Raw genomic sequence first — 20,399 nt, 5'->3', positions numbered from 1 at the left:
GAAGGAATAAATATGTGTTCGCTCAAGTTACATTATAGCTGTTCTACTCCATATGTAGAACAAGTTGGAAAAGAAGTGGGTGCACCCAACGAAAGATAGATGGCTGATAAAGGATTTAAATCATGGCTGCTACATAATAGGACTGCATGTGATTTAGGGACTGTGTGAAATTATCAGGGTGGGGAGAGGGGGTCAGAGAAATGGGGAGGGTTAGCTTTTGAGGTTAGCTGAGTCTAAACTTGTACGTTTTTAGAATTATTACTCTTGTCATAGCCACCATCGTGACGTAGTTTTTTTCCCCTTCCCCTTTTCCTCCCAAATCAAAGAAAACTGGGTAGTGAATATATTGTCCATCACAAACTGGATGTGACAGATCCCAGGTGGGGGGCACAAAGCCACTATCTATATGTGTTTGTCTCACAAAAATATTTTAGTATCTACATTCAGATATAGAAGTACTTAGTACTTCGGGATGTAACAATATGTATTTGTGTTGAACTGTTCGGTATAAGGCTTTCGATTTGGTACACAATATAAATGGAATGATACAGACTACCCTATTACATTTATACGATCTTCTCAGTGCCACTGTGCTTAACAAGGCAGCCCATAGGACGGAACAGGCAGCATGCTGTCTGCCCCTTCCAGCCCTAAACCAGAACATTTTACTCCAGTGAGACAAACTGGGAGGCAGCTACGCTAAGCTAGCTGGTTGTTTCATAGTTAGTAACACCATTACCAGGCCAGAAACAGAAGATCGCCCGTTAACCTACAGGTCTGGTGTTTGAAGCCACTTCGGTTTCACTGTGAATTATGAGGGTGATGGTGAGAAACTGTGGTGGATAAAAAAAACAATAATACACTGCAAAATGAAAAATGAGTCACTGTGCAGCAACAGTTTCTCTTAAGCAGCTAACCCAGTAGCATACACAGAGAGGCTACGGCTGCTGTGCGGCTGAAGCCTCTCGTTCAGCAGCTAATGTTAGTACAAAGCACACACCTACAGCAGTGAGTAGGAACTGCCAGCAGGCTAGGTAGCCGACTACCGACTATCGACTAGATGGAAAGACTAAAAGGTATGTTAGTGACAGCTGTTTAGCTTGTGTTTATATGATTGTGGCATTTAACAGAGAATTTTATTCATACATTTATTAAACTGAAATAGCTCAGAGAGCCTGTGGGACGTGGTGAACTCACTGCTCATGCACAGTGGGCAAAAGTAACAAAACTGATACGATGCACTCTAATGTCAGTAGAAACGTAGTCTTTATCTAGTAGGGGTTATGTTAAGGATGGCTCCAGTGCATCAGTAGTAGGCTTTTAGGCCCACGCAAAAAAAAATCCACAATTCAGTCCTGCACAGTTCCCAGTCTTTTCATATTGTTAACAAGTATTTTCTAACATGGTTATTGTGTTTAGAAATAAATCAGTGATTTCTGCTCTATCCAGACTTTAACAAGCCCATTTCAGCCATAATGTAATTCCTGCTTTGTACAAAAAAACAAGAGCCCAAATTATGTTAATTTTCATGGATTTGAAATTTAAAAAACAAGGATTTCTCTGGCATTTGTGAAACAAAATTGTTTTTTTTGTTTTTATTTGTTTGTAACGACAGTGCTATATTTTATATTTTATAAGGGACACATCATGCTTTACGATTTTAGTTTTCATGAATAAATGTATTAGAAAAACATTAAATAAAAATTAAAAAAAAATAAAAAGAAATTTCTCTGGCATTTTTACTTTTTGCTGTGTCCAAATGTACTGAACTGTACCATCACTGTATCATGTCAAACAAAACCATGAATGTTGCAAACCGTTGGTGCATACAGCTGATTTTGTTGCTTTATATTCCATGTTCAAAAGTTTTCTACAGACATATTTTATGTATACAATGAGAGCAGGTCCAGATGAAAATGTGGTTGATGTTTTAATGAAAAAAAAAAAAAAAAAGACAGAGCTGCAAACTTAAAAGACAAGCTCTCTCTGCCCTATTGTGATGGTGCCTACAGCTAAATTCACACCACATAACTTTCATTGTTGACAGATCGATGCACTGTTCACACTACAGACTTGCTATCTTGCAATAGGGAGTCTGGAAATCGGTATGGTTTTCACACTACATGACTGACTGGCGACAGGAGGTCACACACTACAAGATCTTTTTACCAGGAGGAATCCCGGATGAGTCTTGTGATGTGTGTGTGTGTACAAACTGATACTTTTTAACTATACAATATCAAAGTCAAAAAGTGACAAAGCAATGTTAAGAGTAAATTATTAGGCTAATAACATATAGAAACACTGTGGGGAATAGTCCACCTTACACACTCTCTTCTGCTCCCTCTGTCACTCTTTTTCTCCCCATCTTAAACACACAGACACACACACACACACACACACACACACACACACACACAGTACCGCAGTCCTCGTCTCTGCCTCTGTCAACCTACGTCTTATGCTCTCACTGGCTGTAGCTTGCAGACAAAGTCCTCAAAAGACCCATACTTAGCCTGCTAGATAGCTGTTTGAGATGCATCAGCGAGCCTCTTGACTTACGTCTTTGATCAGTTTATCCATAGTGCTCAAGCGCAGAGCCAATGCTCATTTGCCTTTAGTCTGGGGCTTTTGTTGGGGAGCTCCAAAAACTGTCTACCAAAGTCATGCAATATGAGCTAGGCATTACCATAGACTGTATATAAACATGGACGACACGTCTCCAATTCTTTCCACTGTACTAAAATGTGGCCAAAATATCCCAAATACAGTCGCTGCCATCTTGTGCTGGTTATGTCATTTGGAGCCAGAGTCTGTGCAGTAGCGATCTCAGTGGTGTTAGTTATCAGAAAAACGAACACTTGAACATACAGCAGCATGATAAGAAACTACCTAAAATGATGGAAATTATAATCAGAAAAAAATTACTTGAGGTGTACTTTGAGTTTTGTCTCATCTGCCAACATGGAGGGGGCGGGCTTTAAAAGCTATACTGCAGACAGCCACCAGGGGGCGATCTAAATGTTTTGAAGAGCTGTCATGTTATCTATCTGTATTACTAGTCCATACCCAATGGTAGCTCATGTCACCTTCTACCTATGCCAGTCCTCAATGCCTATGTGCAGTTTCACATAGATTGACCACGTCAGTGAGTAGAAAAACGTGGGACTGACAGAATGACACACTGACAGTTTCCGTGATTATGTACAGCATACCATACCATGACTTAGTCATACTAAATATTGGAGAAAAAAACAAACAAACATTTGGCCACAGGGGGAGCCACAGCGACTGGTTGCATTTTAGCCATTTTTAAGCATTTTTCTGTTGTTATAGCGCCACCCAGTTGCCAGTTAGAGTTAAATTTCTCCAGTCACCTTGAGGCATCCTGTTCTACATATCTACCAAGTTTAGTAAAAATCAATATGGTGGTTAGGCCTAGATAAGAAATTAGCTCTCTAGCGCCCCCATTTTGTTTGATGGGTCAATAATGGAGGGGTCTCCTCAGATTATGTGTGGTCATATGCCTACAAAGTTGCATGGTGATGGGTGAAACCCTTGAGATGTTATACACCTTTATGTGATGAGCCACGCCCTCCGCAATATTCATTGCCTTATAGAAGCTCAGTTTTAGTAAGTTTTCCAACTTTTGCCAAGAGGGAACTTTAGATATTGGTCCCTAGATTATGTTCACCCAGTTTCATGCAGATCGGTCAAACTTCCTAGTAAAAGAAAGATTTTAAGTGTTTTTCAAAAAATTCAAAATGGCGGAAAATCTATATAAGCGGAAGTTATGGGTTCTTGAGGCAAATGTGTTCCTCGTGAGGAGAGGCATCTCTGTGCAAAGTTTCATGTCTCTACGACATACGGGGCATGAGATATGCCCATTCAAAGTTTGACATTTCAATCAGTTGCTATAGCGCCCCCTTTGGCCAATTGATGTAATATTGCTTCATTTGAATTCCTCCCATGACCCTCTACCACTGTGCCAAATTTCACATGGATTGACCAAGTCAGTGAGGAGAAAAACGTGGAACAGACACACACACAGACAGAGTTTTCGTCATTATATAGTAAGATAGTAAGATTACAGTCTATGGGCATTACTTGTCAGTTTTCCATTTACTGTCAAGGTATCTAGTGCCATTCTTCAAAGTCAGATCATTATGCAAAAAAAACCCTACACCTGTGCAACATCAGTCAAACTGCAACAGATTTGTATTTGTAAAGCGCCTTTCTAGTCTTCTGACCACTCAATGTGCATTAACACTACAAACCATATCCACCCATTCACACACATTCATACACTGGTGGCTGAGGCTACCATAGAAGGTGCCACCTGCTACTCACTTAACCATTCATACACATTTCACACCATTTTATACACTGATGGCACAGCCATCAGGAACAAGTTGGGGTTCAGTGTCTTGCCCAAGGACATTGTGACATGCAGGCTGGAGAGGCAGGGGCTCACACTGCCAATTTTTCGATTAGTGGACAACCCGCTCTACCTCCTGAGCTAAAGCTGCATCACAAATATGGTGAAGATGAACAAAAAGCTAATAAAAAGATGAAACTTGTTGAATATCAAACCTAAAACTATGTCCACCTCATGAAAAGTCCTGCTGCTTTGGTTACTAGTACTTCCTGTTCACGAAATATAGACAACTACCGCCTGTTGATCATTCCAATATATATAAGCAAGGCCTCCTAATATGATTTCCAAACCAATGTTTATTCTTGACAGGCATTGGAATTCCTGCTACCTGTGAAAATGAGTATTGCTGGTTGCAGCAGCATGTGTGTGATGTCTGTGTGTTTCCGCTTAAATTATGAATCAACAAGAAGGGGATGTGTGATGTTTATAGCAAATTGGGTTGAATGAGGGGAGAAAAAATATTACTTCAAAAGTTGGGACGTTCACAGAGTGCATTCACTGTTCATTTCTGAACAATATATTTGTATTCGTTTACATTCCTTGTCCACAGAAAATACAGAATTAATGACACCCGGGATGGTGGTACTTTTTAATAAAATGAAATATGTGATTGAGCTCCCCTCCCACCCCAATAACTGCTGTTCAGTCCCTTACTGTAAATTTTAATGTGAGCCGCAAATTTGAATTCCTGGGTTTGGCCTCGGGAATGGCTATCCTAAAATGACCAGTAGTGCGTTCCAAATGTTTCACATGCAGAGCGGGACCTGTTTGGATGAGTCATAGCTATCCAGGCTACAGGCCATTGTGTTCAAACAGGTGTAACCTACCACCTTGTTGTCTGCCTGCCAGCCTGTTCTGAATGAGCCAGGTTTCCACTACATTTGTTCAACATCAGTGGGCCACCGCTACAATCACTGGGCTCAATACTGCCTTGTTTCTCATCTTCACATCTTCACATCATAGAGGGTTTTGCACACTAAATAGCCAACAAAGGCCTTTTTAGTTACCTATTTGATGGCAGTAGATCAAATTTAAAAAGACCTTTTGGAATCAAATCATGAATGTACTATAACTCCAGGAGATATATACAGGTGCTTTCAACACACAATGCGACCTCTTAACTCTCCATGATTTACTCAGTCAACAAATAACCAAACTGTGTCAAAACAATACAGTGAAATCATGCTTAATTCAGAACACAACAGAAGACTCATTATAGAAACAGTGTGAGAATTAGCTTGAATTAGTGTGTTGAAACCATTTAGTCATGTGCCTTCAGTGTCAGCAGTGGCATGTTATTCATGAAGACAAATCACCTAAAAAACATTTTTTTTCTTGACTTGAACTGCTTTTGCCATTTTTCATCATCATTTTCCAGCAATCACTTCTAATCACATTACTGCTTGACCTCCATTAAAACACAATATGCCGTTAAGTGTTTAACCAAGACCCTGAGCAGACTACTTCTCTGAAGAACTTTTCAACAAAATATCTGTTTAAGGTTCACTTGTCTATTAAATGGTGAGTCAGACATATGACCTGCTCTCAATTGCATTACTTTTTTCCTAAATTGCTTGTTTCAATCTGATGAATGTGACCTGTTCAGGGGTCAGTGTGAGTTCATGAGATTTGATCATGAGCTTTAAAATCCATGTCACTGCAGAGCTGTGCCATGACAGAAATAAAAAGAGGATGTTTGACATCAAAGCTGTGGTTAATAACTTTTATAAAAATTACTTTTGCAAAATTTGCTGAAACTATCACTATGTCCACACAGAGGTTAATGAGACAGATACTCTGTAAAAGAAATCAGGTCCTCCTACCACTCCTCGTGTTTCAAATGGCATTTCTTACTATCTACTGCAGCTCATGAAAACAACCAATCAGAGGCGAGAAGTTTTTATTGCAACTGCCAATCATGTCAATCACTGCTCCTGAACTGCAGTCAGTTTGTCAAAATAGGCAGCTCCGGTCACATACAAATCAAGATTCTGTTACTGTGTTGCCTTTTTCACCTAAATTATTTTCAGAAACATATTTTACTGTACTGTTTAAATGACAAAGTTTGCTCCGGCCAGTGGGCGGTGCTGAATTTTTCGGCTCGACTTTTTCCAACATGGCGGTTGGATCACAAACTTTGTCATTTTACAGCTAAACAGTACACTAAAATATGTTTCTGAAAACATCTGAGGTGAGAAAACAGCAATGCAGTAACAGAAGTGCAGTCTTTGACTAATATCTTTGGTATTTAAGTGTTATGTTTGTGCAAGTTTTCAGTGTAGTCTATGCAATACGCTGATAAACTATATTTTTTGTACGCTTGCAATTTTAAAGGCTCCCTATGTACTCTTTGGGCACTAATGATGAGACAGAGCAAAGTTTTTAGAAGTAGATTGTGTTTGTATCTTATGCACAAGCACACACACACACAGCCATACAAAACACATTCCTGCCAATAGATTCATGTCATTACACTGATCAACAGTTGGTGGCGGTAACACACCAAGAAACTAGTAGGCAGGGAAGAAGACTGACAGCGAGCAAAAATTGGTGTCAACAATGCAGGTTTCAAAATCTTCAAAAAGTCATCTTTGCAAATGTTTTGTGATGAATGAAATGCATTGGGCACACTGAACATTACAGTTTTTGTTTACAATGCAAACAAATACAAAGGCTCAACAATTTCAGGAGAGCTGAGCAGATATGTGAGACTGTACAAATAACAGAGCCGAGTTAATAGGGAGGCAGGAGGACCAACTGAGCTAACGGTGGAGAGATGGAGCCCACTGATTAGTGTGCCGAAGTGGGAAAAACTTGCTGAGATGGATGTTGTTCAGGTTGCATGCAAGTTGAGTCAGCTTAGATTGGAACTTTTTAATACTAACTAATGCTTAGACTAATTTCGTCACTGTAAGACAAAGAAAGGACCTGTTGAATAAAAATAAAAAATAAATAAATAAAAAAACAGAACACAAAGAAAAACATTACTGGAGGGGACTTTAAGATATCAAACATCAAATTCAAATATATTCAAGATTTCGGTCTTTAGTTTCTAACATCATTTTACACATGTAAGACTTTCCAAACTGAGTGTGTGTGCGTTTCTGGGTTGCAACTCTAAGACAGTAACTTGTCTCCTACCTGTACACTCCAGGCAGTGTCTGTGGGATGATGAAGCTCTTCTCCAGGTCACGGAGCACATCATTCAGCATCCGCACGTGGGAGGGGTCGCGCTCTTTGGGGTCATTTGCAGGCCGCATCGTTTCTGACTGGAAAAAAGCTGCGTGGTCCCTCAGAGAGGAGGCTGAGGACAGCATGGGCTGAGTTACCACGCTCTTGTCTAGACACATACAACACAGGGAGAAGACAAGGCAACACATAAAAAAAGTGACCTTAATTTATATAAGCATTAGATAAAAGAACTAAACGTTGAAAACACCTTGCAAGGAATAGACTTTGGTTTCAAGTTGAAGCTTACTGCGGTCTTACAAAATCTTTGTGACAGTTTCAACAAAACCTGTGCAATGTGCTCTTTATGCCTTGAAGGGCATTTGGAGACTAGCTGTATCAAGGCCCACCTCACAAAAATGTATAGCAGGGTGTCTGGTGAGTCTACTCACTTTTTAACTTGCGACTGAAACCTGGCACCTCGTAGCCTTTACAAGTGCATCAATATTAGCTGTACAAAGTCAGGCAGTGGGCTGGATTGGACCCTTTGGGGGGGCTGATTCAGTTCAATTTTCGGTGATTCATCTTCATGAAATAACATGCCACTGCTGACACTGAAGGCACGTGACTAAGTGGTTTCAACACACTGAAAAAGAGCTAATTCTTAAGCTGTTTCTATAATGAGTCTTCTGTTGTGTTCTGAATTAAGCATGATTTCACTGTATTGTTTTGACACAGTTTGGTTATTTGTTGATTGAGTAAATCATGGCTGTACGTTTGACATCCCCAATCTAGATAAATTTATATTTGGAGGACGACAGGATTTTATTTATTGGTCTGCACATGCAGACACTGTTTCTACATTAAGTTCTGTTATGTCCTCTATGCTCTCAAGCAAACATGCAGTCTGTATCGGGATGTCTTGTTTGGATGAGCAAAACATGTAAATATGGGTGCGGATGCACACAAAATAGAATAGAAATTGGGATATGATCAGATCGGCTAGTCTGCTTTCAGAGGCGTTCTGGCTTGCATTGCGACTGAAAGATTCAGTCGCAGCAGTTTGGCCACATTCTCGAGAAAAACCTCCATCCAACATGTTGAAAGTTCACCTAACACCACCTCGAACTGCTACCTTGACTACCAGTCAAAACATTTCCAATGACCTGGTAAAGGAAAAACGAGGTGAGCCAGAGTTGCTACAGAAACCACTATGACATGCAGGTAAACAAACTATTGCTAGCAGACTTTTCGACAGGCTGTGATTGCATTCTTACAGTATAAGTAATGTTAGCCCCTAGTTAGCAAGGTTACCAAAAAGCATCCCACAGATGGCTGTCTCTCTCTGCCATGTGAACCTCCCCTTGCCTTTACCCTGACTTGAGACACACTGTGTTTGTTGACATGTCCACCAGCTCTGCCTACCTACTTCGCATACTGAAATGTGGTCAGTGGCAGCTGGTGATTATTTACCTGGGTGGGACTGCAGGCACTGAGGGCTTCTGCTTACACACTAGCAATGCTGTTGTCTAGCTTGATGCACTAAGCTTGACTCCAACTGCAGAAGACTGTAACATTTACTCAACAATTGAATCAGAAAAGCAAATACACTCCATCCAACAGCTCAGCTTAGCTACTCCTCTGTTCTCACTGAGCAGAAGAATCCTCCAGAAAAACAAGCAAACAAACAAAGAAACCTTGGACTTATTTGAATTAAAACACTTAAAATGAACATATATGCAGAATGTACATTCTTCTCTGATTTCATAATGAAGTACTGTCTTTATATTTGTCATCTCCTTGTCATATTCTGCTTTTCTGTGTATTAATTAAAGGCCTACACCTTATGTGATAGTAACAGCAATGCAAAGATGCAGTGGTGTATATACCATACCTATCATGCCATCTTACTTCTCATGTTGCTGCCATCATCTGGACTGAATCAGTGGAGCTAGAATAGCTAATAATGTGGTAATGGATACATCATCCATCCATCCATCTTCGTCTGCTTATCCAGAGCCAGGTTGCAGGGACAGTAGGCTAAGCAAGTATTCCACACATCCCTTTCTCCAGCAAGGTTTTCCAGCTCCTCCTTGGGGACCCCTTGGCGTTCCCAGGCCAGAGGTCTACCCCCAGAACATGCCCTGAAAACCTCACCCAAGGACGCCCAAGAGGTTCCACCTCCACCTCCGAGCTCCCTCAGGATGTCAGAGCTCCTCACCTTATCTGTAACGCTGAGCTCAGCCACCCTGCAGAGGAAACTGATTTTGGCTGCTTGTATCCGCGATCTCATTCTTTCGGTCACTACTTAAAGCTCATGACCATATTTGAGGGTTGGAACAATGATGGATTGGTAAGAGAAAAGAGCTTTGCCTACTGACTCAGCTCCCTCTTCACCACAATGGTCCGATACAACACCCACAGGCTGATGCTGCAGCAGTTCACCTGTCGATCTCATGCTCCATTCTACCCTCTTGTCAACACGACCCCAAGATGCTCAACCTCCTTTGCTTGGAGCAATAATTCACTCCTAACCCAGAGGAAGAAATCCATCGTTCTCTGGCAGACAATCACACACTCAGAGGTACTGACTCTCATCTGGGCTGCTTCACACTTGGTTGCAGACCATCCCAGTGCATGCTGGAGGTCACAGTCTCAAAAGCTAACAGAACCACATCATCTGCAAAGAGCAGAAATGTAATTCTGAGGTCCTCAAACCAGATACTTACCTCGCCCGGACAACCCGGGCAGAGGAAAACACCTACTAACAATAACTTAGTGTCAAGTATACAGACACAGCTCTCCATCCCTGACCTGTCCATCATGTCAGTCACATCTTCAAAATATCATTGGATGTACACAAACAAGCACTTGTAGAATCACACTCACTCAGGACATAATTTAAAGCTTTTTTTCCTGTCCTTTCTATACAATGGAGCAGCCGCTGTACTCCAATCTGCCTCTGAACTTCTGAGCTCCTCATCTCACCTCATCTTGAAAATATCATTTGACATACACAGAAACATACTTGTACAGACACACTTACTCAGGACATCATTTGAGGCTTTTTTCCTTCTCTTTCAACCCACATACCAACCATATACCTAATAAAGAAGTACATGTTTCATGTTTCATGTCTCTAACTACTGATCAATTTACTGCACTGGCCTCTACACACACACACACACACACACACACACACACACACACACACATAACCAGCTACTCACACAATGCTCCTCATTAGCCCATCAACACAAAGCTGGCTTGTTTTACAGTACATTTGGCACTGCAAATCAATTACCTTGCATTTACAGTTAATTGGCCTGTATTCTTGGCTCTATTATATGAATTCTGGCTGAATTTAATGGGTCTGTGTTGGAAAAGCTCAAATCTGTTGTGTAACTGTCTGTAAAAGGACAAAGGTTCATGTTCAGGTGTTCAGCTCCAAATGGTTTACATTCAGTTACACAGACACAGTTGCTTTTGAAGTCCATGAATACAGTACTGTCACTGTTTGAAATTCTGAAGGTCAAGACATACTGACTTGTATGAAAAGTGCTCTATTGCACTTCAGAGTGATATTACTTGAGTTCCACTCAAGTAATGTCATTTTCAAAGCACTTTCATGGTAAATGTCTCGAATAAATATGTGGAAATAATACCAGTAATTCCATGGTAACATATTGATATATGTTGGCATACTAACATATTACCTGCATTTTTACAGTATATGGTTTGAATTTTACTTTTCTACTTTCTGTTTAACAAATACCACTGACTTATCAATTGAAACTGTGGAGTCGGTTAAAAAAACAAGATATTGATTTTTGTTAAGGAAATAACAAATGTAAAAAAAAAAAAAAATCATTGCTTTTTTTTCTTGGTGTGGACATTAAGGGATATTGTGTCACATATTAATCATTTAACAAGACAATGTGCAGGTTGGAAACACTATCAACAAGTCGCTAAAAGAAGTAAATCTATCTGGAGGACCATAGTTCATTTAATTTAGAGGTATTTTTATCCCACTATTTCATTCAGACTTAGTACACAGTAGGATTTAAACATTTTCATCTTTTCTGTAATAGTTTCTAGACATGGGACATGATGTGTATGATTTTGTGCTGCTTTCATATGGTGTGGCATGTTTGTGTGGCTGTGCTTACTATTGTTTTGTAAGGCATAAAGCACAGTGCAGAAACATAGAAAAAACATACCCTGCCACAGGTTTGTGGAGATTGCAGTATACTCCTCATGTGTAATGGATCTTACTCAAACAGAAAGAGATCAGCTATATGTCTGTCATTGTTTATGCTGTATATACACCGATCAGCCAAAATATTAAAACCCGGCGGGTGAAGTGAATAACATTGATCATCTCGTTACAATGCAATTTCCTGCTGGGAAACCATTGCTTTTGGAATTCATTTGGACGCTACCTGACACACGCCAACCACCAGAACGTTGTTGCAGACCAAGCACCCCTCTTTAAGGCCACGGCACTCCATGATGGCAGTGCCCACCCAGCAGGATAATGCTCTGTTACACTGCAAAAACTGCTCAGGATATGTGACGCTGAGGAACATGACAAAGAGCTCAAGGCCTTGACCTGACCTCCAAATTCCCCAGATCCTTATCTGATCGAGCATCTGTGGGACCTGATGGTACCCCACCTCACAACCCACAGGACTCTGCCCCCAAAGCCCTGGTGCCAGACACCACAGGACACCCCCAGAGGTCCTGTGTCTAGACGTTGACAGGTTAGAGCAAAGTCTGAAAGAAGGCCCCACCATGGATCGCAGGCACCTCTGGTGTACCAACACTTCCTAAGAATGCACAACCAGATAAGGATCTGGGGACTTTGGAGGCCAGGACTACGCCTTGAGCTTTTTATCATGTTCCTTGAACCATTCCTGAACAGTTCTTGCGGGACAGCATAGCGCATTGTCTGCTGGGAGCCACTACCATTGAAGAATACCATTGCAATGAGGCGGTGTACTTGGTTTGCAATGGTGTTTGGATGGGTGGAGCACTTCAAGTGGCCTCCACATGAAAAGCAAAGGTTCCCCAGCAGAACATTGCACTGTGACGAGATGATCAATGTTGTTCACTTCACCAGCCAGTGGTTTTAATGGTTTGGCTGATTGGTATACGTGTGCACACATGGACTAAGGTCTAGATACTGGATTTTTAACTGTATCAATAGTCTTTAACACCATAACTACTGGCATAGATATTGTAAATGGAAACAAAATGTTGTCTTGTTACGTAATACTGAGTTTTGCAAAATTTTATGATACTAATGCTGTTTGGTGACAAGGTTGATTATTTTGCATGAGACAGATTGTTAGAGAAAAAAATAAAGAAAAGAAGAGAAAACTAAGTAATAATAGGTGTGTAATAATAGTGCAATTGGGTGGGAGGGCTAACGCATTAGGCCTATGGCCTATACTGATCAATAGTTCAGCTGCAGTAACAGTAACATCACACTGAGATACAGTACCAGGTTACAGCAACAATTCACTACAACAAAACTAGAAAATTAGGCTAACTACAAAAATGTTCTGATGCCAAAAGCTCTCTCTCTCTCTCTCTCTCTCTCTCTCACACACACACACACACACACACACACTGACTATTTTCCGCTGTACACACAGACAGGAAAGGTAAAGAAAGGAAAGGAGTAATGCTCCTTTAATAAGAGGTTAGGGCTTGGGCCTAGGCTGAGCGGTATGGCCTAAAATCAATATTATTTTGGGGGGATGCGGTATGATACAATCTCTCTTTTTTTTTACACCTTAAATAAAACAATTTAAAAAGCCATACAAGTCTAGGATGGAAACTATTTATCAATAACTAATATTTTAATATTTTCTTCAATTTAATAATTTTCTCGTCTTTATGGTAAAAGATAGGCAGGGCTTAGCTCTGCTAGCCCATTTATACCAGCCGTCTCTGAATAGGAGTGAACGGGCATAAAAAAAAATTGCACATTTTTCAGATCAGGGCCCGCAAATATTTGTTTTTCCTATAGTTTGTTTGACTTTAAGAATATGAAGAGTCGTCTGAGTTCACGGCAGTATGGAATGCAAACATTTTTAAGATTTTATATTTCTTATTTAAATCAAAAAGAGACTATGAACTAATAAAATATTTTATACTGGTCTTATTCAACAGACCTCTGTGTGAATTTGTATTCCTTCGGATCTCAGTGTGTCACAGTAGGTTGGGAACAGAGCGTGACTCATCTGAGAGGAGAGGGGAAGACAGTGGGGACAAAAATAGACAAAGAGATCTGTTCTCTCCTACAAATTTAAATGGCTCTGGCTCCTCACAGCCAGCTGGGACTCATGAAATATTGTTTGATTGTTGTAATCCATCACATCTTTTGACACGCGGGGATGTGTGTGAGTGTGTTTGTATTTGGGTATACAGTTGGGACTTGGCCTCCTGTGATAACAGTGGCAGAGGGAAGAAGGAATGAGAGAAAGACAAAAAAGCTTCAGGGTGATGCTTTTATTGGATGAAATATTTTTTAATTTAAGTTCAACAACATCTAGAGATGTTTAGAAAAGTTGGCATTGGGTGTCACGTAGGCTTAACTGATTATCATTCTGCTGCATTGATATAGGTTCTCAAAGAACCCTGGCTCAAATTATTGTCGTATTATTTAAGTAAGGAAACAAAAAAGCCAATATATGTTGCAAAGTAAAAGACATATTCAGATTGCCATAAACAGTAATTAGTCATGAGTGACTGCTGTGGCTCGTTTTGATTACAAGTCAAAATAAAATAAAATAAAATAAAATATGATTATATGTCTGTCTCACCATGTATAAGTTGTTCTGCATTTGTCTTTAGTTAAGCTTTATATTATTATCTTTATGCAGTTCTGTTCCTGTTGTGCGATTCTCAAATAACATTTGCAGGGTGATCTGTGAATGTGACTTGGGGCCAGATGCTAAAACTGCAGATTTATGACTTAAAGTCTGTGTGTGCAAAAACACAGAAATGTGCATACAGTATGTATTCTTTTTGTCACATTTATGTACACATGTATGAAGTAGCGTGTATGCATCATTACTTTGACACCATACCGTTTTCTTCCGTCGTGGTAGTGGTCAACTGCGCCAATTACCCGCGAGCTTTTGTTCTGACAGATATCTGTTTTTAATCAAAAATTGGACCAACTATTAGTTAGACTACTGCAGCTTGTATTTCAATTTGTTGTCATGGTTTACTCTTCAGGCTAAGATAAACCTGCTATTTTTGGTTCCAGCAAAGAACCACCTTTTTGGGTTCCAGACCAATTCATTTTTGGTCGAAATGCTTTGAACAGCTCAAATTTAGGTGTGGGAACCAGAAGGGAACCTGTTTGTTGAAGCAGGGTATGAGAGATCTTCAAACAGCACCAGAGCTGTCAGTCTTAGACATTACACACCAATATACTATTGATAGCACATGTAGTAATCCATTAATTATCAGTCGGGATGTATTTGTAAATCATTATTGGCACAGTATTGATGCTGTATCCTAATCAAGATACAGGAGGGTAATCAGTAATTTTTTAGGTTGTCGCTCTCACATTGAAATGCACATCACAACAATAAGGGATCCTATAGGTACTATAGACGGCAAAAACCTTTTATAGTGAAACTGAGTAACAACTTAAAGAATATCAATGCATATTACATTTGGTCTCTCACTGTGTATTAATTTCTGTTTCACCTTTTTTATTAAACTCCCTCCAGAAAAGCATGTGTTTGCCTGGTCTGAACTATACCTGAGTAGGCTGAGTGTTCTTCTTTCCTAAGTTACAGTTTATGTGGGAAATGGTGAATCCATGGCCCCAGGAACTCCCTTTGTAGCTCCTCTCCTCCTCTAGCTCTCTTTTTACAGTAGCTGATTTTGAGGCATTGTGTCTATGACTGGAGAAGGCAAAAAACATTGTATTTTATACCAAGCAGCAGATGTTTTGACATATTAAATAAACTTCCTCCCGGGCATGACACAAAAGAACAGAAACAGAGATTCTGCTCCTCAAGGCCTTTCTCACTGTTAAGCAACAGTGGTAACCACACTCATGTACCTACTCATATATCATCTTTTTGTCCAGTAAAATGGTGTGTAATGATCTCTTTCAGCATATCCATGTGTTGATTATGTGGAAGTGAAAGCACACAAAGTAGTAAATACTTTAAAGACAAATAGGTTATCTGAGGATACAGACCTCTAAAGGGGCAAAAAGCAAAATTGTTTCACCGCTAGGTTCGCTGTTGTGCACTGCCTGTAGACCAAAACAAAGTGTGTCATGAGCCACACCTCCCTCTACCTCTGCTCTTCACCCCCCACCCCACTCACCTTGTCTGTGCAGCCGAGCACCGCAGCATCTCCACGGGCTATTACATCCAGACGGTCCCAGTGTTTCCCCGGCTCCACTTCACTCAGCTTCACTCAGCTGCCCGATATACCCGCTGCTTCTTCCCATATTAACCTGAATAACAAACCAGGGCTCGGTGCCAAAGCTAGCTGGGAAGCTAGCGGAGGCTAACTGGCTGTGCTGGCAGCTGAGTGAAGTGGAGTCTGAGGAGGAAGCACCGGTTAGCCCCGGTTTCACTACAGGCAGATTCACTCGCTACAGGGGCGAGGAAATAAAACCTAAACTATGACTACTGGAGTAGCTTGGGAAACTGCCCATTGGTTCGACAGCCCATTGGTTCAACATCCCATTGTTCCGACCATATTAAACTCATTGTTCCAAAGTCTGTTCCGAAATCATCATGATGCCCTGTGGTTAAGGTCTGGTTAGGTTTAGGCACAAAAACCACTTGGTTAGGGTCAGGAAAAGATCATGGTGTGGGTTAAAATGAAAAAGAAAGTGACAAACACATAAGCCGTGAGCCTGCTCCGCCTCAAGCCGGTCGCGGCGCACCATACGCCCGCCGCGAGCCGTTCAGCACCGCGGACAGTCGGACTAATGGGATGTTGAACCAATGGGCTGTCGAACCAATGACATGGACCCAGTAGCTTACAGCTATGGAGCGCTTCTACCAGCTCTACTAATCAATGAGCCTCGCCTCCACAGGTACCATCATCATTGAAGTAGGCAGGGGAATAGCTAAACACAGCCGCCAGGCTGCCCGCCGGGCTACATTTTGCAATGCTAATTGCAAATGTTAGCTGGGCTGCCGGGCTACTCACCTAACACAACCGAAACGCCTGACCCATTGCTGGGACCGAGCCGCTGTTAACCCATGCTACGATTGTAACATTAAATTTAATTGAATCGACATAGCGACATGTGCCTAACGTTAAAACAGACATTTGACTCTGCCATTTCACTTAGAAAATACGTGCTGCCATTGCTCACTGGCTGTAGCCTTTTATAGGGAGGGAGGACCAAGGGCTCCGGGGGGGGGGGGGGGGGGCGTTCACATGAACGCGCAGCCAGACCGGCTTGTAAACAAGGGGCTAGAGATCAACACAGAGAGAGGGTGTGTGAGGTCATGCTATACTCCAGATGAAATTACACCTCTAGTTCTTCACATAGTGATTTTTTAATTCCTTCAATCTAGAAATGATGAATTTCGCTTATTGCCCCTTTAATGACAGAAAATTGTTAATTCAAATATTTCTTTCATCCATTTTGGGGGCTGTTCTGTCCTTGGCCATCACTGATTGGATAGCCATTATTTAACCCCCTTTTTATTTAACACTTCTTCAGTGGTTGGAAGCAGGGACCTGAGTGTTTCACTCCTTTATATTCATGGAAAATGTCTATTGAAGAAAGGGTCAGACCATGTTTCTGAGAAAGACAGAAAGAAATGCACCTCGCCTACTCCATCATATAGTTGGATACATTTCTTTCTTATGCACATACAGAAGGGAAACCATTACAAATAGACTTTTAATGCAGTATTAAATGTAACTGAGCAAATGCATGCTGACATGCAAATCTAAATGTTTCATGCATGAATAAATGCTTTCCATGCAAAGCAACCACGTTGACTTGTTTGACAATGACTGCAACAGCTCTCTGCTTTGTCATTAGGGCTACAAGCTAACACTTCACAAAGGAACTGTTTCTGCTCTGTCAAAAAAACAAAAACAAAAAAAAAAAAAAAATCATTTTGCAAGTCCACAATAAATATTTGGTTGACCTCTGTGTAAGATCTATGACGTTAAATTACTGGTTCTAACAAGGCTTGTGAGCCACTAGTTTAATGACGTTGGCATTCAGTGGAATCTCAGTGTTGCCAGAATTCAAGAGTCTTGCCAGCTAGGGGGGGTGGAGTCAGTTCAACATTTGCTAGTTAGCACAAGCTTACACAGCAGCAGCTAACATCCGACACTGAAAACAAACTCACTCTGACCAAAAACCAAAAAAGCTTGACTCTGTCGTTAAACCCATTAATAGCCATAATGTGATGTAGCAGTATGATGCTGACAGTTAGCCCCCAAGGTGTTCCCAGGCCAGACGAGATATGTAATCCCTCCAGCGTGTTCTGGGTCTGCCCCAGGGCCTCCTACCGGTGGGACGTGCCCGAAACACCTCCAGCGGGAGGCGCCCATGAGGCATCCTGATCAGATGCCCGAACCACCTCAACTGACCCCTTTCGAAGTGAAGGAGCAGTGGCTCTACTCCGAGCTCCCCCCCGGATGTCCCTGCTCCTTACCCTATCTTTAAGGCTGAGCCCAGCCACCCCACGGACGAAACTCATTCCAGCCGCTTGTAACGGCGATCTCATTCTTTCAGTCACTACCGCAAGCTCATGACTATAGGTGAGGGTTGGGATGTAGATGGACCAGTAAATCAAAAGCTTCACTTTCCGGCTCAGCTCCCTCCGCGCAGTGCCCGCATCACTGCAGATGCTGCGCCAAAGAGCAGATCCATCTCACGCTCCATTCTACCCTCACTCTTGAACAAGACCCCGAGATACTTGAACTCTCTCACTTGAGGCAGTAACTGTCCCCCAACCCGGAGAGGGCAGTCCACCGGTTTCCTGCAAAGAACCATGGCCTCAGATTTGGAGGTGCTGACCCTCATCCCAACTGCTTCACACTCTGCTGCAAACCGCCTCACTGCATGCTGGAGGTCACGGTGTGATGAAGCCAACAAAACCATATCATCTGCAAAAAGCAGAGATGCAATTCTGAGGTCCCCAAACCGGACCCCTCCCTCCCCCCGGCTGCGCCTCGAGATCCTCTCCATGAAAATCACAAAAGGATTGGTAAATGATGCAAAAATGCATTCTAAATTGTCACTGGAGCCAATAGGAGGAGGCTTCACCAGTCATGTGCATTGTGGCTGTCTTGTTTATTGGGTCTGTGATGTGTCCCACTAAAAGACCTTTACATGCACGTAGCTGTGGCCCAGCAAGGACATATCCCGTAGAGAGGCAAAAAGGGAATTCTATACTAAAGAAACTGTAACTTTGGAAGCTACTTACTTAACTAACTCAGACTGCTGAAGCCTCATTCTGAATTAGCTTAAACTGAAATCTGGATGTATCTTTGCATGCAACAAAGACTATGGGCACAAATGAATTCTGCTGTGCCCCTTTCTGATGCAACTGGGCCTTTAGACAGCACTCTCAACTGCAATAATCAGAATGCCAAATGAGGGGGTAGCTTTGGAAGAATGCTGTTCATCCCTCCTATCAAAATCACACGGTTGGAAAATTAGTGACAAGAAGCCATAATGCAGTTTCTCTGTGATCGCAGTGACCGAACAACTCACAACACATTTTTTTTTCTTTCATTCATTTGTTGCCCATCTGTAGTTAAACTTTTTAAGATTCTGAAGTCACAATGCTGAACTTCATTAAAATGGTCACCTTCTCCCCTATCTCTACCGTCACTCTAATTATACAGCAAAATGCCTTCTTTTTGGCTTTGCCACTGAGATATACCTAATTAAAACTCAAAAAAGTACATTATACAATAGATCTTAAGTGACTTCTAGGAGCGAGAAATACTTCACACATATGGGCACACACATTTACTTTGATTTCCTCAGTGTATTCTAGTAATAACCAGCGCTAACAATAGCCTGTTCTACCTTTCTTTGGCACTGCAGTTTCAGACCAAAGGCAGCCCTGCTACTGAGCACTATCACTACAGTAAATTAATGGAGATTTATGTCAGATCAGACTACACCAAAGGCAGTTTTATATGAAAAGAGAAAAGAAAGGAGAATAGTGATTTAAAAAGTTGAACAAAAGGTTTTTAGGGGGTTTCAATTAGCTCTGGTTGTTTGATCTGAGTCCCCTCCATGACTGCCAGTCATGAATACTGCAGTGCTCCACACCGGCTGTGAAGAATCCATTAAATATCACTGGTCCTCTGCCGCAGGGGGCTGCTAAAAACACCCAGAGACCAGACACACACACACACACACACACACACACACACACACACACACAGCCATTTCATATCCCCACAATATACTCATACTTTGAATGGATCCAAAGAACACATGCTTCACCACCCACTCATGTGTACAGTACACATGGAGACATGTACCCTCACCTACTTAGTCACATCCACACACAGTATACTGTACTAGCACACCCATGATAGCACTGTACTCACACACACACACACACTTCTACAAATACAGGAGGAAGACACTTCAGTAACTGTTTTTCTTGACTTCAGTCTGGTTTCTTGACTGTAACCTTCTATAATGACAGCCTCTGACCAGTGATACACATTTTTGCATTCTGTTGGCTGAGAGTCCAAGTCCTGCTTCCTCTCCTAGCTCTCCTCTTCTCCAGTAACTTCTGTA

General features: G+C 41.5%; 1 protein-coding gene across 1 annotated transcript in view; it reads right to left on the bottom strand.

Annotated features, from left to right (window-relative positions):
* The window catches only part of naaladl2 (N-acetylated alpha-linked acidic dipeptidase like 2), an 814,243-nt gene that overhangs the window by 22,781 nt on the left and 771,063 nt on the right, over positions 1-20,399 (bottom strand). Inside the window, exon 16 of the mRNA XM_033621483.2 lies at positions 7,580-7,778. Coding sequence (XP_033477374.1) covers positions 7,580-7,778 — 199 coding nt within the window. The remainder of the gene's footprint in view (positions 1-7,579; positions 7,779-20,399) is intronic.

Source organism: Epinephelus lanceolatus, chromosome 6 (genome assembly GCF_041903045.1).
Source record: "Epinephelus lanceolatus isolate andai-2023 chromosome 6, ASM4190304v1, whole genome shotgun sequence".
Lineage (NCBI taxonomy): Eukaryota > Metazoa > Chordata > Actinopteri > Perciformes > Serranidae > Epinephelus > Epinephelus lanceolatus.
The sequence above is the reverse complement of the archived record's forward strand: the minus strand, read 5'-3'. Positions and strand labels throughout refer to the sequence as shown.